The sequence below is a fragment of the Cygnus olor genome, chromosome 19 (assembly GCF_009769625.2).
Source record: "Cygnus olor isolate bCygOlo1 chromosome 19, bCygOlo1.pri.v2, whole genome shotgun sequence".
NCBI classification, from domain to species: Eukaryota; Metazoa; Chordata; class Aves; order Anseriformes; family Anatidae; genus Cygnus; species Cygnus olor.
In genome coordinates this window covers 5,892,756-5,913,818 of record NC_049187.1, presented here as the reverse complement: position 1 = coordinate 5,913,818, position 21,063 = coordinate 5,892,756, and the positions used below count along the sequence as shown (strand labels likewise).

At 44.2% G+C, this 21,063-nt stretch overlaps 2 protein-coding genes and 1 long non-coding RNA gene across 4 annotated transcripts in view; 2 read left to right on the top strand and 1 right to left on the bottom strand.

Annotated features, from left to right (window-relative positions):
* The window catches only part of ZER1 (zyg-11 related cell cycle regulator), a 21,841-nt gene extending 9,095 nt beyond the window's left edge, over positions 1–12,746 (top strand). The window contains exons 6-16 of the mRNA XM_040531899.1: positions 365–479; positions 994–1,140; positions 1,392–1,565; positions 2,263–2,478; positions 3,157–3,198; positions 3,553–3,672; positions 4,126–4,241; positions 4,594–4,782; positions 5,741–5,838; positions 6,238–6,340; positions 7,426–12,746. Of these exons, the coding sequence (XP_040387833.1) occupies positions 365–479; positions 994–1,140; positions 1,392–1,565; positions 2,263–2,478; positions 3,157–3,198; positions 3,553–3,672; positions 4,126–4,241; positions 4,594–4,782; positions 5,741–5,838; positions 6,238–6,340; positions 7,426–7,483 (1,378 nt within the window). The 3' untranslated portion in view covers positions 7,484–12,746. The remainder of the gene's footprint in view (positions 1–364; positions 480–993; positions 1,141–1,391; positions 1,566–2,262; positions 2,479–3,156; positions 3,199–3,552; positions 3,673–4,125; positions 4,242–4,593; positions 4,783–5,740; positions 5,839–6,237; positions 6,341–7,425) is intronic.
* LOC121057557 lies at positions 11,291–15,870 on the bottom strand. 2 transcript variants are annotated; one of them, XR_005813839.1, is made up of 3 exons: positions 15,764–15,870; positions 13,676–13,879; positions 11,291–11,719 (listed from the first exon to the last, which is right to left on the bottom strand). It is a non-coding gene; the product is annotated as an uncharacterized LOC121057557 (long non-coding RNA). The 2 variants fall into 2 exon arrangements; XR_005813840.1 differs by lacking the exon at positions 15,764–15,870 and adding an exon at positions 14,818–14,870.
* On the top strand, positions 15,161–21,063 carry ZDHHC12 (zinc finger DHHC-type palmitoyltransferase 12). The gene is made up of 5 exons (XM_040531901.1): positions 15,161–15,294; positions 15,771–15,907; positions 16,869–16,955; positions 18,225–18,391; positions 18,987–21,063. Exons 1-5 carry the CDS (start codon positions 15,210–15,212, stop codon positions 19,294–19,296), a joined length of 786 nt encoding a protein of 261 aa, XP_040387835.1. The 5' UTR covers positions 15,161–15,209; the 3' UTR covers positions 19,297–21,063.

Sequence of the window (21,063 nt, the reverse complement as noted above, 5' to 3'; positions counted from 1 at the left end):
GATCATCAGATGACATACAGAGAAGTTTGCAAATAGTTTGGATCAGTGAAATCCTCATCCCTTTCCTAAGAAGTGTTCACCCCAACTAGTGAATTTCCAGGACAAATTCTATCTAGGAAAGCTGCGTTCTGTCTGCATGAATTCTTACTGCTGTTTTCGTTCAACACGTTTAGCCCTTCACTCAGGATCATCTGGGACGCGTGCCTATTGTTAGCTTTAGGAGAAGCTGGCTGGTGTACAACTGAAATCACTCCAGTTATGGAGCAGTACAGTCAAAATGATCAGAGAGGACGTAGCTGTTCTTATGGCAGGAGGCACCCAGAGAAGCAGGGTACCAACACGAGTGATCTCTTTCTTTCCTCAGCATTGAGCCAGCAAAGAGCAGCATTGCACCCTTCCGGGGTCTGAAACGACCACTCCAATTCTTGGGCCTTTTTGAGACATCTCTCTGCCGCCTGACGCATATTCCAGCCTATAAGGTAATGAGGGTGCAAGAATGTTGGTAGTAGGTACTTGGCAGAAGTTCAAAGAACATACAAATCACTGTCTGCTAGTAGGGTGGTGTTCTTAGGGTCTCACGTGTGACAATTTATCTCTGACCTTTTTATAGCTACTTGATAATGCAGGAGAGCTGCCAGAAGGCAAGACAAGACCTATACCCCACATAGTTTTTACAAGTGTTAAAAAAAAAAAAAGCCATTTAGAGAATGGGCTGAAAAAGTCATCCCTACTGAAGGACTAGGATTGTCTGCGACTACCAGAAAACAAAGACAATAGGAATCTTGTGAATAGCATCCTTCTGCCCCGGAGGTGCCGTTTCTTGTCATTCTGGGCCAAGAAGTGACTCTTTGCTCCCATCATGGGCCTAATCCTACTAGGAGGACAGATGCAAGTTGCCCCCTTTGACCTTTCAGACTTACCCTCAGAGTTCCCTTCTCATGCTGGCTTTCCTCCCTCATCCTTTCTTCCCTGACTCTTGTTCCTCCATGCTAGGTGAGTGGAGACAAGAATGAAGAGCAAGTCCTGAATGCTATCGAGGCTTACACTGAACACCGGCCAGAAATCACTTCGCGGGCCATCAACCTCCTTTTTGACATCGCCCGCATTGAGCGTTGCAGCCAGCTGCTGCGAGCCCTTCAGGTAAGCCCCATGCTAACATTTACCTCACCTTACCAAGGAAGTTTTGCAGTCCCAGCCTTTCCTTCACACCGGGATGCCGTATCAGGCCATTCTGGAGAAAGTTCCAGTAGTGCAGCAGAACTGGGTACCTTCATTTCATAAGCACGTTCCTTGCAGGCTTGTAACAGCCGTTGTCCCACACAGCCATAACCATCATTCCAAGACTCAACAGCAAGTCTGTGGCACTGAAGCTTCGTGTTGCTTCCTTGCAGCTGGTGATCACAGCCCTCAAGTGCCACAAGGATGACAAAAACATCCAGGTGACAGGCAGCGCAGCGCTGTTTTACCTGACGAACTCTGAGTACCGCATGGAGCAGAGCGTAAAGCTGCGGCGCCAGGTCATCCAGGTGGTGCTGAACGGCATGGAGTCCTACCAGGAAGTCACAGTAAGAGCTGCCAGGCCTCCTCTGGCTCCCCCAGTTCTCCTTCCCACATTAGGTCTTTAGCCGGCTGTTAGCATTTGTGGAGTCTAAGCCTCCAGCACGTGAGCTGAGGCAGGCACCACAGAACCACTTGCCCAGATCTGCTCTTTGCCTTCACTCGGTGGGAATTATGTGCAAGGTGCTCCTTAGCCTTGTGATGTTCCCCAGAACCAGGGGAAGTAAGTGATGGTAGCAAGGCACCTTTTTAGCTGACGTTAATGGTCAGAAGGCATACAACCCACAGCACAGGTGTCCAATATTGACTATGGGGTGAAAAGGGTGTGGATGTTGGGGGTGTTAAGCTAACAGAATGAAACATTGTGCCAATGCACTGCTATCAGAAGCCAGCTGACAATATACACTACAATGCCTCTGGGTTACAGAATGGTGACTCCTGAATAGAAAGCTTATAGGCAGCAAGGAACTGCCTTGAAAAGTGATGCGTGTTGGGCGATTGTGTGGTCACGTGAGACCAGTGAGAGAGAAGAGCCTACTGATAGAGCGCAGCTCAAGCAGACTGCTAGGTAGGAGGGTGACAAAAATTTCAGTGGTAGCGGTCAAACAAGAAGATGGTTTCAGTACAAAGCAGCAAGAGAACATGAGGGGATGGAGTCAGGTTTTTGTAGCCACCTGGTGCAGCATTTGCTTCCCTTCAACCCAGGTACAGCGGAACTGCTGCCTGACACTGTGTAACTTCAGCATTCCCGAGGAGCTGGAGTTCCAGTACCGCCGAGTCAACGAGCTGCTGCTGAACATCCTCAATCAGAGCCGGCAGGATGAGTCTATCCAACGCATCGCCGTGCACCTCTGTAATGCTCTGGTCTGCCAGGTGGACAACGATCATAAAGAAGCTGTGGGCAAGATGGGTTTTGTCATGGTTGGTATGGTCCCAAGGTGTCTGCTTATCTTTAACCCAGGCTACCTCAATTTCCTTGCAGCAGTCCACCAAACAGGCTCAGCCAGCGAACCAACCTTACCATATCACAGGAGGGAACTGGTGTTCCAGCAGCGCTAGCCTCTCCTGGAATCCGTCCCGCCATGTGACACCTTTTTCTGGCTTGCCAGCCCTGGAAGTCATGGTCTCAGAGACAGGCTGTCCATGAAAGCAGGGAAGCAGTGTGACCTGATACCTTCCCTCCTTACTGCACCATTTCCAGAACCAGTACAACCTTTTGATTAGCTCCTTCTGCATCTCCCTAAATTTGCATCAGCTTCCCAACTCACATCAACACATCACCCCTTCACAAAGAACTGCAGAGGCCACTGCTTTTTTGCAGTTCTACCACATTCCAGACTTTGTCACGCAGGTCGCAACTGACTTGACTGTAAACCCAACAAACTTGACTGTGACATGGTTCAGCTCTTCAAATACTTGCAACACTGAACACAACCCAATCCCACTGATTTAGAGAAAAAAATAACAAATAAATACTCCACAAAGGGTCAGAACTGCATATGCCTGCAATTGGCTGCAGCCAGTCCTGCAGCAGCTACAGCTGTCGGTTTTAGCTCTGTGATTCTTGAACTGTTCTCGTTCTTCCCCTTCTGCCCACAGACGATGCTAAAATTGATTCAGAAGAAGCTGGCTGATAAAACGGTGAGTGTTTCCCACAGAAATTTATACATGGAGTATTTTTTCTTCAGTCTGACTTAGGCATGGAGATCAGTCTGGAGCGCTAGCCCAGCTTCTCTAGCGAACATGAGACATCCCAGCTGGTGCTGCAGAATTTCTTGTCACTGGGGGGAGGGGGGCAGGGCAGGAGGGAATGTGGCAGGGAGGGAAAAGTAATAAACAAACACCCTTGCTGACAAGCTGAAAGCGAATAACAAGATTTTCTTACCCCTGAATTCATCTGGGGTGATGGCAGAGATGAAACCCAAGTGGCTGGTTTGCACTGGGCTCCCACATTTGAAAAGCTCTGTTTCTTTCCTTTTCTCTTCGGCTCCGTAGTGCGATCAGGTGATGGAGTTCTCCTGGAGTGCCCTCTGGAACATTACTGATGAGACCCCTGATAACTGTGAGATGTTCCTTAACTACAGTGGCATGAAACTGTTCTTGGAGTGCTTGAAAGTAAGTATGTCTAGTTTTCTCTAGATGAATACTGACATTGGCAGTGGAGATGCAAGTGCCTGGGCATGATTCCTAGCTATGCTAATCCATAAGCAGTACTTCCTATGTTGCGTAAACAGAAAAAGCTTGCACGTTTCATTCTTCCTCCCATCCACCCACCCAACCAGTAGAAGAACAGAGAAATTTAAACTGAGCACATCCCCCTCTTTCCTGTCTTATACGCAGTTCTTCTTAAGTAGAGCACCAGCGAGTAGCAGGCGCTGGCCTTGATTTCTCATTTTGCATACATCTTGAAGGCTAGAGATCCCATCAGAGAATTGCTAAAGAACCAATGCTAACTACCCAAAAATACTCACCCTTTTTAGAAGCGCTGCACAACCTTTCTCCAGGGTCTCTTGTTCTCAATATCACTGTGCCTCTACTATTGTATAATCCTGTCTCTTGCTTTCTTAGGAGTTCCCAGAGAAACAGGAGCTGCATCGCAATATGCTGGGCCTCCTTGGCAATGTGGCAGAGGTGAAGGAACTCCGCCCACAGCTCATGACCTCCCAGTTCATCAGTGTGTTCAGGTGAGTGCTAGGCTAATGAGCAGCTGGGCCAGGTGGATGTTCTAGAGCATTGGTCCTAAACCACCTGGAGACTTTTCAACCTTTGATGCCTCAGATTGTTTTTTCATTCTAAAAAAGCTAAAAGGAAATCATTTGACAGCTTTGTAAATGCCTTGGATTGTACGGGCTTATTTGTGGTGTTAATGTCACTGAAAAGCTGCATCCCTGGAGAGCGTTGCTCCTGTTTCAGGCTGGAGATGTTGTCTCCAATGATTGTTTCTGATCGCAATAAAAGACATGCTGGTTTTGTTTTTTGTAAGATGCTAAGGAAGGTTGTCCTGGCACCTCCCAATGATCTCTTCTCTCTTGGCAGCAACCTGCTGGAGAGCAAAGCAGATGGGATTGAGGTATCCTATAATGCCTGTGGCGTGCTCTCCCATATAATGTTTGATGGCCCAGAGGCTTGGGGTATATGTGAGCCACACCGAGAGGAAGTTGTAAAGAGGATGTGGGCAGCCATCCAGAGCTGGGATATCAACTCCAGAAGAAATATCAATTACAGGTGAGGAATAGAGAAGTATGACTCATTTACTCAGGAGCCAGGCTTGTCGCAGAAAGCAAACACCGACAGAAGGGAAAAGGTACAGCAGAGCATGGAGGTTCTGCTTAGAGGGAAGGAGAAATCCTCAGGAACATATTCTTTAGTGAGGGCTTCACATCTTCCTTTGACTGAAGGTAGCATGTTACACAGGCTGCTGGAAATGGGTACCTTGCCTGGCAATTCCTATGGGAGAAGCATGGGAACCCAGCAGGCTTTATTCTGCACATTTCTGGTGAAATTGCATAGTTCAGGAAACTCATGATCTGACTATCTGAGGTTGACTAAACATTGTTCTCTGAGACTTCTGACCTTGACACCTTAATTCTGAAAGACACATGTATTGCTGTAGCTTTCACTCTCCTCTGGGGGATATATAGACACAGTTCCCAGAAATCTCTTAAAGGGTTAATACAACTAGTGGAATCCTCCAAAGTCCTTCCTGGGTGAGGGTATCAGGTACTCTGTATTCCCATAGTGCTTGGCAGGAATCCTGAACAAATGGCATTCCAATTCCTTAGCTACAGTATAGACACATGATTGTCAGAAGAAACAGAGCAACCATTGCACGTGAGCAGCTGGCTTTGGCTGGGTGTAATTTTACTTTGGACCCTCTACGGAATGACCAGTGCTGCTAGGTTTCAGCTGTCACGAGGAAATGACTGATGGAGGATGGAAATCAGCTGACTTCTTTGCAGCTACGTATCTGGGCAGCATGTTTATGCTAAAGCAGCAGGGCCTGTAAGCCTGCCAGTATTGCCATGTGACACAGACTTGGGCTTTGATGCCAGAATCTTTGACATGCCAATAGATTTACTGCTGTGGTTTCTATGAGCACAGGGTTTGTCTTGCTTTGTGCAGCAAAGGTGCTGGAAGAAGCAGCTCTTGGATTTTTAACGAGTTCTACAATATTTCTGTGCAGGTCATTCGAACCAATCCTTCGACTTCTTCCACAAGGGATCTCTCCGGTCAGCCAGCACTGGGCTACTTGGGCGCTGTATAACTTGGTCTCTGTCTACCGTAAGTTCCTGTTTCAAAATCACACCCACCACACTGTAAAAGCTGACATTGTGAATCTAAGCTTGTTACCAGAAAAACTCATCCCAGTTTAGCTATGTAGTTAAAGAGAACCGTCTTTGAATGATGCAGGAATGTCCAGGCAGCACAGCCAAACAAAAAATAGTGAGACTTAGTACATAGGAAATTCCTTCAATGTTTTGATCCCTCTGGCCTCTTATTTCTCAGTCATTTTGTGTCCTGTTTTTATAGCCAAGGTACCCCTAACAGGTTGGCTCCATAAAAAAAAAAAAACAAAACACAAACGTTTTGTGACTTCTCCAGCAGCACCCTTACCCTCCTGCCACCCTTTATACCACTCTTGTGAAGGTTCAAGGACCTGTTTTATTCTTTTCTCTGCAGCTGACAAGTATTGCCCACTGCTCATCAAAGAAGGTGGGATTCCCCTTCTGAAGGACATGATTAAAATGGCCTCAGCACGGCAAGAGACCAAGGAAATGGCCCGGTAGGAAACCAATGCATTGTCATCAAACATTCAGTTTAGCTTCAAGTTAGTTTTTATTCTTGTACATCAAGTAAGGCTGCCAAAGAAAGGCCTGTGCTGATCTGTACAAAGGGCGAAGCAAACATGGGAGAAGAGCAGGAAAAATGATAGAAACAAGACTAGAAAGGTGTTTATAGGTGGGCAAATAAACACATCATTGAGGGTTCATAGATGCCAGGCAAATAGGTTATAGGAGTAGCTTGTTGGACAGGAGAGCCACATTGCTAATTGCGTCTCTTACTCTCATAGTCCCCAGTCATCTCTATTCTCCATACCTGAGGTGTGGGGTCCCTGTCTGTAATCATATCGGCCTGTCACTAAAAGAGCTGACCGTGACTGCACAGTTAAAATCAGAGGATTCTCAAAAGGTGGAGAGAGTCCCCCACTGTTGTGAACTTCCCCACATTATTACATGACTTTCCTTTGGAGTCATTCTTTCTGAGTTTTAAGAGAGAGCTGCAGTTTCTTATCATTGACAAACTGAGCTCTACAATTTCATGCCTGCAGGATGAATATAAAGGAGAAGTAGAGATTGGCTGGGAATATCTATCTGGTGGGTGAGCGGCAGGCATTCCCCAGAGCTGAAGGGTTGCTAACTGCTGGAGGTGACAGAACCCTGCAGAAGAATATCATGGGTTAGGCAAATTATGTAAGGTGATGCGACAGTCCAAGAACAGTAAATGGAAAGAACAGGAAAAGCAGGGACAGATAACAGCAGAGTGAAAACAAACATTTGTATGTATGTGTTTCCTGGTGTGATTCAAAGTTATCTGATGATTTGGATATGGGAGTGAGAAATGAATGGTCTCACGGATCTGGATGTATACTAACATGACTTGAAATCCCAAGGGAATGAACTGCAAACTCTGTGTTGCTTTGTGGGATATGCTCCTTTTGATACAAACATTGGTTGATGCATATCAGAAGAGACTGCCTGCTGCAAACAGCGTATATTTACATAGAGATCAAGCTACATTCCTGTCCCACAACTGTAATGCAGTAAGCTTTAAACTAAACCCTCTCTCCTTGTCCTGTTTTATCCATAGGAAAGTTATAGAGCACTGCAGTAACTTTAAGGAGGAGAACATGGACACTTCCAGATAGAGGCAATCACCTAGTGCCTCTTGCCAGCACTGTATCCAGCTTCTCTCTAATTCACTGTATATAGGGAGGACTCTTTCTTACCAACTCGCCCGTTGGAAGGAAACTTTGTGTGTGTGTGTGAGACCCTCAGTAGATGAAGGTGAACAGGGGAGGGGGGGGAGGGACTTTTTGCACAACAAAATGCTTTCCTTAAATTAGTGGACTTTTTCGTTATGAAGTTTCAGATTGAAGTTCTGTGTGTATGATTTCTGTATAAAAAGAAAAAAACAAAGACAACTACATTATGTATCTTTTAACCTTTTTTTTAGACCACACAGAGAGCCTCAAATGATCATGAGCTTGAAGACCTAGTTGTGTGATCGCTAGCGTGACTTTTTTTATTTCCCACTTTTTAGAAAATTCCCTTTTGCTGTATTGCATGAGGTCCTGTAATGTCTGCAAGAACACCAGTCCTGAATTGGTATTGGCCACTCAATGGGTTTTATAGGCAATGCTGAGTTATTTATTTGCTTAGAGAGGTTGGGGGACACAACACAAGAGTTAGACCAAGAGAACTGACCTTTTTAGTAATATTTGTAAGTAGAGAAAATGGGAAAGAAAGATCTTTCAAGTCAATTCATTCCCTTAACGTTTTTTATGGAAGACTCATGTTAACAGAAGCCCTGCTAAGTGTACGTGGGTCATTTGGAAGTAAGACATTCCCATTAAAGTCAAGAGTTCTGTTTTGTCCCCTTTGGCAGTTCAGTAGGATCTGCCAGCCCACCCAGTCTCACACGGTCAGGGACGACCAGTAAAACCAGTTACACATCCATGGCAACACAGAGCTTTTCCGTCTAAGGGAGGCTGTGCAACAAGGAACAAGGTTTGTTCACAAAGGGCTATACATCTTCATTCCAGTACTTCAGCTTCTTAGTTGTGTTCTGCTTTATGGGGAAGGGCTACAAATGCCAGAGAGTGGATTTCCCCTTGGCATAAGAAGTTCTATTAGACCCTAGGCCAGAGCAGCTTGTACCAGTGCAAGTTCCAGTAATGGACTGAAGCTGTCCTACCCTTCTTCAGTCTGTGTAGGCACAAGCCATGCTCTATGACAAAGTAATCTCCCTTTAGAGGAGAAGCTTACTGCAGCACAAGTGCTGTCATTGGAGGTGCTAACATCCTCTTTTGAGCCTGGGGAGTTTCTAGGCACACTTTGGAGTGTGATCTCATGAAATAGCACCTCTTGTTCCACCCCAACATCTTCCCCTTCTTCTGGGAAGCAAAGGGCCCTATTCTTATCCAACTCCCACCAGTGCAGTCCCACTCACATCAGCAGAATTACTCCAATTTATATGGTGTAGGGGAGAAGGGAGTCCCGCTAAGGTGGTCTTGACCGTTAAGACTCTAGACCTATAGATGCTTAAGAAGCCAAGGGCCAAAGTTTGCTGCACAGCCAGGCACTCAACACCGCATCGTGCAGTTCATGCTCAAGAGCCCCCTGCTTGTCACAGTTCTTTCAAAATTCACAGTTCTTCCCTTAAAAAGGGGTTTAGAAAATATTTTACATCTGCAGTTAGAGGAAGCCATGGCCACGTGATTTAGGACATTTCAGGCCTCACACAGCACAGTAACCGTCGCTGCTCTCTTCCCTTACATTGCTCTCAGATTTGACTCGCTGCTATGACAGGTTCTTCTAATGCTCAGAGTTAATGCTGTCATTGCTGAGCACATTATAGATAGATCCTAGAGACACAAACTGACACTTTAAATGATAGAACACAGCTGCCCTGAGAAGTTTACTTTTTTTCTGCCAATATGGTGTTACTCAATGTCTTTTTTTCTCTTTTTAACCATACGTCATTTGTTTTGATATTGTGAGATCTGTACTTTTTTCTTTAAGTATTTTTCAAACTTATATATATTTTTGTGTCACTTTTGAATTGTTTTCATATGGTTTGCAAAACTTGACAGATTATACTTTTTTTTTTGAGGTTGTTTGATTGAAATGTATTTTTATCTCTCTGATTCCTGTTCCCTGAGAACGTGTGTCCCTATAAGCTTTGAGACAGACAAGTTTATTTCATGATGTTTTCTGTGTAACACTTGCTAATCGTTCTCCTAGATGCAAAACTAAGAGCGGCTGCATATACTGCTTACCAGCCTCCACGCATTAGGGGAGTCAGGCTTTCCTCATTTAATCTTCCATTTACTGCTCTCCTTTTGAAGTTGTCTCATGTGACAGTACCACCCACTAGACTTTATTCCTCTCTAACGCCCATGTTGTGAAAGCTCCTACCACTAAAATCTTGAATCAAGTGACAAAAAGCACTCAAGGTTCTGACTATGTTGGCAAGGTGGGATTGAAGGAAGAGGGGAAACAGAGAGGCAAGAGGTATCAGCAACCTAGAATGCAGAATCCCCAGAATTTAGTTGCCATGCTGAGGAGACAGCTGGAGCACACCTCAGCCTTGCACTGTAATCACAGCAAATCAGGCTTTTTACTCTGAGATGTTGGCAAAACTACATCAAGGTTAATGGACAAATTATGGCTTGGTTCCATCTGTCTCAAGACTGAAGAACACCAAAGGTTTGGGTTTTTTCAAACTAGTGCCTGTGTAAGTTGAGTTATTAGTGAAGTCATACCTGCTGCAGGTAGACTGTGGTATCATAAACTAACAAGATCCAAGCTGCATCAAACCTTTGTTTCACAATGTAAAGAGATCCTCTGTCCTAACTGCTCACATATCCTCAGCAAGCTGTACCTGAGCCTGAACCAGAAAAAAATATTTCAATTTCCCAGCAACATGGAAATTAATGGAGTCAGGCCAGCTTGCCAGAAACGCTTAGTTTTGTGAAATCTGTCACTAAGCCCAGTGGGAGGGGGGAAATATAACTGGCCTATTACAGCTAGCTACGCATAAGATGTTGAGATGGACCAAAAGCCAGGTAAATTCCTGAGACAGTATTTTAAAAAAAATAGCATAATTGTTAGAGTAACATGAGCTTTTGCTAAAAGCTTCAATTTCTTTAAGACAATAAGCTTTGTGAGGTGAAAAATACCATAGAATGGTTTGGGTTGGAAGGGACCTCACAGATTATCCCGTTCCACCCCCCCTGCCATGGAGAGGGACACCTCCCACTAGCCCAGGTTGCCCAAAGCCCCATCCAGCTTGACACTGAACACTTCCAGGGATGGGGCAGCCACAACTTCTCTGGGCAACCTGCTCCAGTGTCTCACCACCCTCTGAGTGAAGAATTTCTTCCTTATGTCTAATCTAAATTTACCCTCTTTTAGTTTAAACACATTACCCCTTGTCCTATCATTACAGGCCATGGTAAAAAGTCCCTCTCCATCTTTCTTTCAAGCCCCCTTTAAGTATTGAAGGGCCACAATAAGGTCCTCTGAGAACCTTTTCTTCTCCAGGCTAAACAACCACAGCCAGCCTGTTTCTTCATAGCAGAACATTGTTCTTTCAGTAAGGAGTGAAAGGTATTCTCTGAACATTTAAGTATAATCCAGGAATTCCTGTGAACCGGAGTCTGAAGCTAGGTTGTACCTCAGTCTCCCTAAATGCAACAACAGGAGTTGTCGTGTCCTAGGCATAAGGCATGTACTACGACCTGAAAGCACTTTTTGGATGCAGAGAGGAGTTAATGAATTGCTGCTGTAGATACAACGCTCAGGACAGAACAGGACAGTTGCCTTAGCTGCAGAATATCGATATTCTACAGAGAAGGGAACGGCAAAGTGGCTGATTTTTATCAAGGTTTTACATGAAAAGGGGAAGTTGGATTTCTGGAAATGCTTGCCTGTTACAGAAAAGGCTCTCAGGCATTCCAACTTTATTGGAGCAAAGGAATGAAACATGAGACTTCAATTCCACACACAGTTACAGAGCCAGCAACCAATCCTGCCTAGGAAGCTATAACAGGGTTCTACCTGTCTGATGAAAGTGCAGCTGGAGAAAAGCTCATCACGCGTGAAGATATGGTAGAGGGACTCCTAATGCTCTGTAGGTGTCCCATTCACACTCTTATTCACGTTTTCACTACTACATTTCCTTTAATATTTAAAAACTTAGCAGGCAGAGCATCAATACAACTCAGTAGCTCTCTGCAGAGACTGTACCAACAAAGGAACCCTCTACCTTCAGTGTAAGTAGTTTTCTTCCTGACTGGACAATACCGCATGGTTCAGCGGCCCAGGTCAATGATGCAGCAGTTCTCAGCATGGAGGGTGTCAGGTGTCTGCCATTTTCTCTGGAATAGATAAAAGAACAAGTTGGTGGGCAACTTTCCACAAGTGCTTCCATTTTACAAGATCTGTGGGAGGATTTGCTTATACAGATGGGCATCTAGTTGTGTGATGCTTAACAGCGGCAGCACCAGACTTTCTCATCTAGACCAAGCTGAGAAAGTTTAGCACTGATATTTGTGGCATTAGCAACAATGCAGATAATTCATCTGACCTGTCTGCATCATGGCTTTTATCTCCCTGCACCTACCTACTAGCTCAAATGGTAACTCCTCAGCACTGAATCCTACCCAGCCTGTCACCTTGGCTGGACTTCCATTGGAGTTGCTTTGGTCTCTGCAAAAGATGACTGGCAAGAAAAGTCTTGGAGCTATGACCTTATTCCCCCTATCACTTGCAGAAGGAAATTAAATACCAGTAGGGCAGCAGAGGTAGGAGCGCTGCCTGAACGCAGCGCTCTACAGAAAAGACATTTTCCTAAGACTGTTTAGGGAGGAGCCTGCCACTGCTCAGGTGTTAGAGGGTGGCTTGTGCTAGAAAAAAAAAAGTTAAAACTAAGGAAAAAAGCTGGTCTCCACGACAACCATGTGTATGAAGCACAGAGGGTAACGGTTGTCAGGGATGGATGGAAAGTAACATGGGGACTGGAAAAGAAGACAGCACTTACAAAAGGAATTAGGGATGTTTCCTGCTTAACTGAAACATTTCTGCTTTAACAGACTATTTTGGTTTCAGATAATTGTCACCGATTCTCTCTGTAATTCCTTGTTAAAAAAAAAAAAGTTTTTAAGCTAACCAAATGTGTATTTCTTTGTTTTGCTTTAAGAACATAATCTCAGTTATAATGAGCAAGCTTCTGCTTTTACTCTGTCCGTTGACCTGCCTAATGTTGAGAGGCCTGGTTCAAATGTTTGTACATGGTGAAACCAAGCAAAAAATAATAATGCACAACTGTTGCTTCCTTACAATTCTGAATGAATTAACTTTTCTGTTGTATCCATTGGGATACCTGCTGTGTATTAAACCTAGTGCTTAACAATGTCTTCTTCCTCTGGTCTATGAATGTGGTTTATTTAGGTACATTACTGGTCCATTTGTTGTCATATATTTCATTAAAAATGAAAGGAACTGCCATGTGATGATTGTGCAGTTCAGTGGCTTTTGCTTTCATCACTCCAAGGGGTACAATACTGTTTGTCAATAGAAAAGAGGCGCGGAGGAAGCGAGTATTGTTATGAAATGATGTGAGAGGGGAAAAAAAAAAATCAGAACAATATTTGACTGCACAGATTGCCTCTTAACTTTGTAATGGATCTGTGGCTAGCATTCCACAGCCTAAGCGTTGTAAGTGGGCAGAAGCCGAGTACTTAGGGAAGGACTCTCTACTTCAAACAGACAACCTGCTTTAAGGTCAGCTGGACTTTCTTCTTAACTCCCCAGTCCTGCAAGAGTTCAACTCCCAGTTAATTCAATGGTCACTGTAAAATCTCTAAAGGGTCAGATTCTCAGTGGCTGAAGCAGGAGAAGGGATTATGTGAAACTGAACTGCCTGTAGGGAGCTGAAAACATACCACATTGTAAGAGAACAGAGAGATAATTTATGCTTCCAGCAGCATGAAGTTCCTAGCTGGAATGCCATAAGAATCTAGATTCTCTGCTCAGAAATTTGCTAACAGAGTTTTTCTGAACTGAGCCTAACTTCAACCAGACGGACATTTGGGTTGAAATAAACCGATCTCTGTAAGACAGGTTTCAAAACTGTGAGAAGATAAAAAGTGTAACATGCACCAAATTATTCTAATCACAAAGATAGAGAGAAAGAATATATTCTATAGGACAGATTATTCTGGAATACCAGAATGTTTCTACTATGAAGTGGGTAATATTGTTACTACTCAAATTGCCTTCATTAAGCTTTAAAATTTACACCTCTCCCCAGAGAGCAGAAAGACATTACCCACCTTATTTCCTGTTTGCAGACAGAGCCTGATGCTACTGTTCTGAGCTTCCTACTGTTCTGAAAGTCTTTCTTTGCAATTGAAGGAATAGAAGGATTTTTAAGATATTTAAAGCATGCAGGGCCATCTCCAAACTCTCAGGTTTGACAAGCATTGATCCAGTCAATGAGGTTTCTGAGGGATGATTTCTGTAGGTTTTGCATTTACCTAGAATAATTTTAAAAAAGCAAAAGGATTTGAATGACCATTGAAAAAGCAAATTTAGACCATTATTTTTATTAACATTTCAATGCAGCTGTCTTAGGTAAGTAATTTATGTGACCTGTGCAACCAGGTACTTTCCTGGAATCAGCAGGTGGCCACTGATTCACTTAAAATAGACTAAAATAATTCAAACCACGTCATTTATGGTCAAACAATAAAAAGCAATCAGCTACTTTTCAGGTGGTGGAGGATAAATTTGCAAAGAATGTGATTTTCCTTCCCAAGTTTTTACTGGGAAGGAAGTTAACAAAAGCAGCAAATTAACAGCTACAATAAAGCCAAAGAAAGTTTAAAGAGAAACCACTAATTTCAGAACTTCTACAGGCTTGTGGTGAGATTCATCTCCCCTAAATAGACAGACATTCAAAGTGTAAATGTGTACATCTAAACTAGTCATCTTGGCTCTTTTATTGTTAGCAAGAGACAAAAGCACATCTAGGGTGCAATTCACCAACTTCTAGATGTCTCCTTTCGGATGAGGAGGGCCATTCTCGAGACATGCCTACTTCCCTCCACGGCTGTCAGGGGAGCCTAACAGCCTCAGTCAGATACGAATGTCTGCACTGCAGACATCTGAAGTTAGATCAAATCCCACCCCAACAACCTCCTACCCAAGTTATGCCAGACATTTTGTAAGCTCCGTTTGCATTAATAGAGCTGTCTAAATGCGCTCAGCCACGCACAGCCTCTGCATTTCTCCCCAGGGCGTGGAAATCAACAGATAAAAATAAATTGGCGTGACCAGAGTTAACGCCATGGTGCTGCATCTCTCCCAGACAGCACCTCAAACCCTCACCTTCCAACGGTGCACCTCTGCGAAACCCCTTTTATTGCTATATACGTTTAGCAGTGTTTCCCTCGGGTCTAAATGCAATTTTCACCTGTAACACTGCCCTCAGGGGCCTCAATAGCTGGGGAAATACAACCTGATGGCTGAGGTGCCCGTAGAGAGCCCGGGGGTAAGGAGGGAGATGAAGAAAGCGCCTTTCTCTTGGCAAAACACAGCGGGGCCGGCGGCGTGCAGGCAAGCAGGAAGACCCACGGGCTGCAGCGGCCTTCCCCCTACAAAGGCGAAGGGAGGAAAGAGACGCGGGGACCAGCGCGGAGGGATCCGGGCTGCACCCCCTCAGCCCCTCACAGGGCCTGGGCCACCTCAGGCAGCGGTCCCGGGGCCGGCAGCTCCGCCGGGCCTAGCCGCTCAGCCCAGGCTCCGCCTTGGGGCGCTGCCCGTGGCCGGGGAGGCGCTGCTCGCCCTTGCGGGCCTCCGGGCGCCATGGGGGCCGGTGGGCTCGGGGTGAGGGCGGCACACACGGCCCTGAGCGGGGGCTTGGCGCTGGGGCTCCTCCTGCACCCCACAGGTGAGGCGAAGCCACCGCGCCCGGCCGTGAGGGGCCGCCCGCTGCGGGGCCGGGCTTGTGCCTGAGGGGAGGCGGCAGCCAGCGGGGCTCGGGCCGTGCCAGCGCCCTGACCTGAGGGGGGACCCGTTTGTTCCCTATCCTTCGCGCTGCCTTCGTTTCTCCCCGTTCCTCCGGGGTCCCTCGGGGCCTGGGGAGGGCTGGCCCTGAGGGGAGATGGCACCGCGGAGGGCCTCGCAACGCCGCGGGGCTGGTGGGGTGCCGGAAACATCAGGGTTGCATAACGCGGTGCCTTATGAGGGGAGAAATCGGGGCAAGGGCACCCCCAAAGCTCGCCGGTTGAAACGGCTTTTTACATTCGTGTGCCCTCCTTCCCCATCCCCCTGCTGAGGTGCGTTGCCCTTCGTTAAGGGCGGAGAGAAAATCCTAAACGTCTCACAAGGAGCCACTGCTCTCTTTTTTTGTGGGGTACCTTTTAGATCTACGAGAGCAAGTGGAGTGTGGAGAGCTGCTGCTGCCAGTGATCTTCATCGTACTGATCTTGTGCTCTGTCCTGCTGTACTTCAAGGTGTCTCTCATGGATCCAGGCTTTGTTAAGTCTGAAGAGGAAGTGAAGGTATATTATTTCACAAACGTAAACAAGTGCTGGGGCTATAAAATTCATACGCTTTTTTTTCATACGCTACATAAAAACAATATGAAACGCTTTCTGTTGGAGATTAGGCAGCAGAGTCTCTGATTTGTGTCCTGTAGCAGGGCTCACATACTTTAAGTGCATCTTTTACCCCACACTTCCCTATGTTCAGTGCATTGTGCCGTTTGAGTGTTGTCCTCTCTTTCCTCAAAGCAGTACACTCTATGAAATATTTATATTTTATACTAATCATTGCTAATTGGTATGAGTACAAAAAGCCTGAATTGAAAGGCAACCATGGAAGAAAGTTCTCTCTGCAGATCTGTTTATCCAATTATAGATTTATTACCCTCTGGGAGGACAGATACACAAACCAAGTTACAGTGGGGTAGATGGATGTGCAAAGTTACAGTAACCAAGACAGTCTACTCCAGGTTTACTGCCTTGCTGGTTGTATAGGACAAAAGAGGCAAGGCATTATCAGTTTTAATCTTCCACCATTAACATAAATGTTGGCTGTGTTATGAATAAGTACCCTTCCTTATACTGAAGCAACTTCATCATTACGTTTGGAAGCAAGTCTAACCTTGTTTATTTGTGTCATGAAGTGTGGTGTTGAGATCTGTGTGGTTTCTTGTCCACAAGTATTTCTGCCTCAATGCAAACGTTCTTTTGATGGTTACAGCAGTCTATTCTCTCTGGCTGTACCCTAACTATCTGCAGTGGAATTTCATGCCACAGTATTTATATAGCAACTTCAGTACTTCATTAGGGATTATTTTGTTTCTCTTTCCTAATGACAGATAACCAGCACTATGTAACTTAAGTAAGAGGATCCAGATAGCTCAGTCATGCCAAGCAGGCTAGTAGCTGCTTTACTTCAGAGAACACAAAACATCCTTCGTCACTCCCTTTCTCACCTTTTTCTTTTTTCTTTTTGTAGGCAGACAAGAACGAAGAACAAAGCATAGTGATACCCCAAGTTTCAAGCAGTATTAAGATGCGGCGTTGCGGCTACTGCATGGTGAAGGTAGGCATTCATTACACACTAAGAGAAGGGGATGACTGATTTGCAAGTCTGCATTTTTGTCAACATCTTTGTACAGCTGGTGTTGCCTCTTTTTCTGCTCTGCCATTGCTGCTCACTTCTCAGTGGTTTGGAGGCATGGTAGAGCTGATTAATTCTGTCACAGGGTCATCCTCCTGCTGAAAAACTCACAGAAAAAAAGTACAACTAAATTAAACTCAGATGCACTCCTAAACTGAAAAGTGATCCAAATGGATTGCATAGCTAAAGATGTAATGATGACCGTTGGCACGTATGCTAATTTTCCAAGGTTGAAGCAAGTCCCTCCAGGCTCATACAAATAAGGATCTTTTGCCATATTCCACCAGGGGAAAATTGTGTTCTGTGTTCTTACTGTCATGTGAGTCAGACCTTATGGTACCTTGATGGAGAATCAGGCAGTCAAGCATGACATACAAGAACCGCTAGTAGCTGTGAGCTTGTTTGGGGGCCTAAAAACAACAAAACACTAGCCTGAATTGTAAAGCATGAAGGAAAAAACAAAACAAATTAGCTTTTAAAACAGTCTGGCTAAAGCCTAGAAATGCCTGTTTTCACAGTGATCCTTATCATTTTAATAAAATCCAGCATTATCCCAGCTTCCCTAAATTCCTGAAGAATATCTACCAAGAGAAGTCAGCTTATTGCAAGAGGATAAGCTGGCAAAACATATATACACATCAAGGAGCAAATCCTAGAGAGGACATTCATACTTCTTTCCTCAGCTATATCTTTTATCTTCTCTGTTCTTGGTACTTGAGCTGTGCAAGTGTCTTGTACTTACACAAAAGTGGAGACACTTCCCCCTCCGCCCCCCCCCCCCGCAATCTCCTGAAGACATCCTACCCCTGCCCGCTTTCTTCGATAGCAGTGGTTCTAGTTTTTCCCCTCAACACTCTGCTTGTGCTTTCCTGAATAGAATGATTTGCTCTATCTGCCTCCTTTGCACACAGAACTTCCTATAAATAGGTAGATAATAAATAAAATATATACATAGAGATAGTGCGTAGGAGAGTTGTTTGATTTGAATCTCACCCACTTGGATCTGTATGAGGGGAACCGTGATCCCCTTCGGTTGTTTTAGCAATGTTTTTATTGTGCCGTTATCTCAAAGTGGAGTGCAGCTGTGGAAGAGGGCATTTTTGCATGAGGCTCTCTTCTACCAAGGAGGAGGTTTAACAAGAGTGGACTATTGCTAGCGTTATGTTTCTTTTCCTTGTTTTTGTTTTGCAGCAACCAATGCGAGCCAAGCACTGCCAGGTGTGCCAACACTGTGTACGGCGTTATGACCATCACTGCCCCTGGATTGAGAACTGTGTAGGAGAGAAGAATCACCCCCTCTTCATAGTTTACCTGAGCATACAGCTTGTAGCTCTGCTGTGGGGAGGTCACACTGCTTGGTAAGGCCTGGAGGCAGCACTTTGACCTCTAAAGTTAGCAGAAGCCATAATGCTCCCAGACCCCACTGACGGTTTTGTGTGGAACACAGCAGTAGCTGGATTGGCTTTGTATCTTCAGTCTTTTGCATTCTGGAGATCAACTTTTCTGAGGAACAACACAGCTGATCAGTAGCTGAGAAGAATCTGATAATTTGGATTTCATTAGTCATCTTTGTTTTAAGCTTAAATTTAATAGAACTAACAGTACAAGAGCTAACTAATTTTGCTTCAGTTACTGTACTACAATCTTCATTTACAACTTGAAATATTGGAAACTCTAACTGGGTTTCAGCTGTGTACCTGTTCAGGAAAGGAGTTAACTGAAGATAATTGCAGTTCAGCTGTGAGGAGAACCTCCTCTTTTAAATTTCTTAGAATCTAAGTCAATGCTGCTGCAGTCTGTTAAAAATGCGTAGTATATTAAACTCTCTGTAGTACCTGATGATCAGAAGTTCACTAGTTACGAATCAAACTTAAATGTGACATCAAATTTGCTTGGTTTATGTAACTAGAGTTCTATCTTTAATCTTGAATTTATTTTTCTTTGAATTGAAAGGTCAGGCCTCTACTTTAAACAGTCCTGGGACTGGCTGAAGCACAACATTTTCCTCCTCATGTCCTTCATCCTGATAGTCATATTCACCATAGTTGTCCTGCTGTTGCTTATTTCACACCTCTACCTGATCTCATGCAACACCACCACCTGGGAATTCATGTCATATCATCGTATCTCCTACCTGCGACACTCTGAGTTGGAGAATCCATTTGACCAAGGGGTAGTCCTCAATCTCTGGAGATTCTTCTGTTCATGCCATCTCACTGCATGGGAGAAAATCTATTTTCACAGGAACTACGAGTCCGTCTAGTCATAGTAGTACCTTCTTAGTAGAATGCCAAGACATCTGCAGGTTGCTGGATAAAACTTTGCTAATGCAATCTCCCCTATTTCCTTGCATGGAACTTTAGTATGTCATCAACTATGCAACCTGTTCCACAACCTGTTCATCCATAAACACAAGTTACATTTCAAGAAGGATGGTCAGGGTTATTTTTTATATACAAATAACACCGTTACAGGAGAGAGACTGGTTCTGGGAAGGCCAGGGGGTGAATACTGGCCTGAGCAAGAATCTCTCTTCAAATTTACTTGTTTTTGTTAACTGCACCCGCATCTCCCTAGAAAAGATGGAAGAAGAGCATGAACAGCCACGTACCTTCCATTAACTTTCCTCTCCATTTGCTGCTAAGGAACAACAGCCGTTACAAACAAACCAGCCAGAATCAATATCATTCCTGTGGCCTTTCTTCAACATAGTTTTCACTGTGAGAACTGCAGTGCCTTTTGTCAATAGTGTTGGGCACATAATAGAAATATTTGAGTAAATATTTGGACAGTCAAAAGCAAATTTCATTTTGACTACATGCCTAAACTTCATGCTCTTTCACAAAGATTTGAGGTTTCATAGTATTAATGTGCATGAGAAACAGCTGTAAGACAACAAATTCAGCTTATGAAGTAATGAGTCTATCCTTTGCAATGCCCTGACCAGCATCCTACGAGGTTTTTTTCCTGTTGATATTAACAATTCACAGGGTATTTTGAATGAATTCAGCAAAGAATGATGTCATCCATTTTTCTTTTGACAGAAAAGCAATACTTGCCTACTGAATTATTTCTGCAGGTAACCTCATGCTCTAGAGGCCTTCACTGTAGCTAACGGGGAAAAAGCCAGTAATAGAGGGGGTATGATACTTGCCTAGCTCAAATAATACTATTGGTAATGCTACTACCTCAGCATATTAGTAAAATTTTAATGAAATACAAAGTTTCAGGGGAAAGGAACATTCAAATAAAAGGTTCTAGGTCCTATTTGTTTCTATGGGATTAGTGGGTGCTGATAGCATTCCAGGACGGCAGCAAGCTTACTTGCTTTCCATTGTAATGGTTCCTACTTCAAGTTTCTGTGAAGGACTAAAGGGAAAAGTTAGGATGTGCAATTTTAGTCTTAAAAGCAGAAAAGCCTGTGGTGTGAATTTTAGTCCTGGCTCTTTTCTGTTTTAGAAACAAAAAACAACAACAACAACCACCCACACCCAACAATTTAGTTAAAATTATTTTGTGCCTTAATTGCTTTGATGCAGAAATTAACGCCGGCTCAAGAACACATCTAGCATGCTGGTAGGATGCACTCAGGGTCTAAAGTTGATGAGTACTCATGAAAGGACAGTGTAGTGACTAATACAGCACAACAGTCCAAAAGCAGATTGAAACAGCAGAAGTCTCTCTTATTTTTTGACCAAATTCAATGTCTGTAAACTGCACCAGTCTGGTTTGTTCAGGGAAGAAACTCCTATCAGAGGGATATCAGAATGTTAAGAATTATTTTCATAATAATGATGTACAACACAGAAAGGATTCTGCAGTTTGTTGGATCAGTGTGGTGCCTGACAAAATATGGCTCGTCTGCTAGTTAGCAATTACTGTTTCTTCAGATAGCAGTCGAATAAAAAATCGTCATCAGGTATTACAGTTCAAAACACACAGTGTTGCTCTGTTTGGTAATTCCTTTTTAAATGCACTGGGATGGTAATTTAAAGTCTTTTTACTATAAAAGTATTAAAAGATTAAATAC

Bases quoted from the DNA above. Each gene is read 5' to 3' on its own strand.
- ZDHHC12 (XM_040531901.1), top strand. From the start codon at position 15,210: ATGGGGGCCGGTGGGCTCGGGGTGAGGGCGGCACACACGGCCCTGAGC. The intron at 15,295-15,770 runs GTGAGGCGAAGC...GGTACCTTTTAG, and splicing joins GCTCCTCCTGCACCCCACAG to ATCTACGAGAGCAAGTGGAG. The intron at 15,908-16,868 runs GTATATTATTTC...TTCTTTTTGTAG, and splicing joins AGTCTGAAGAGGAAGTGAAG to GCAGACAAGAACGAAGAACA.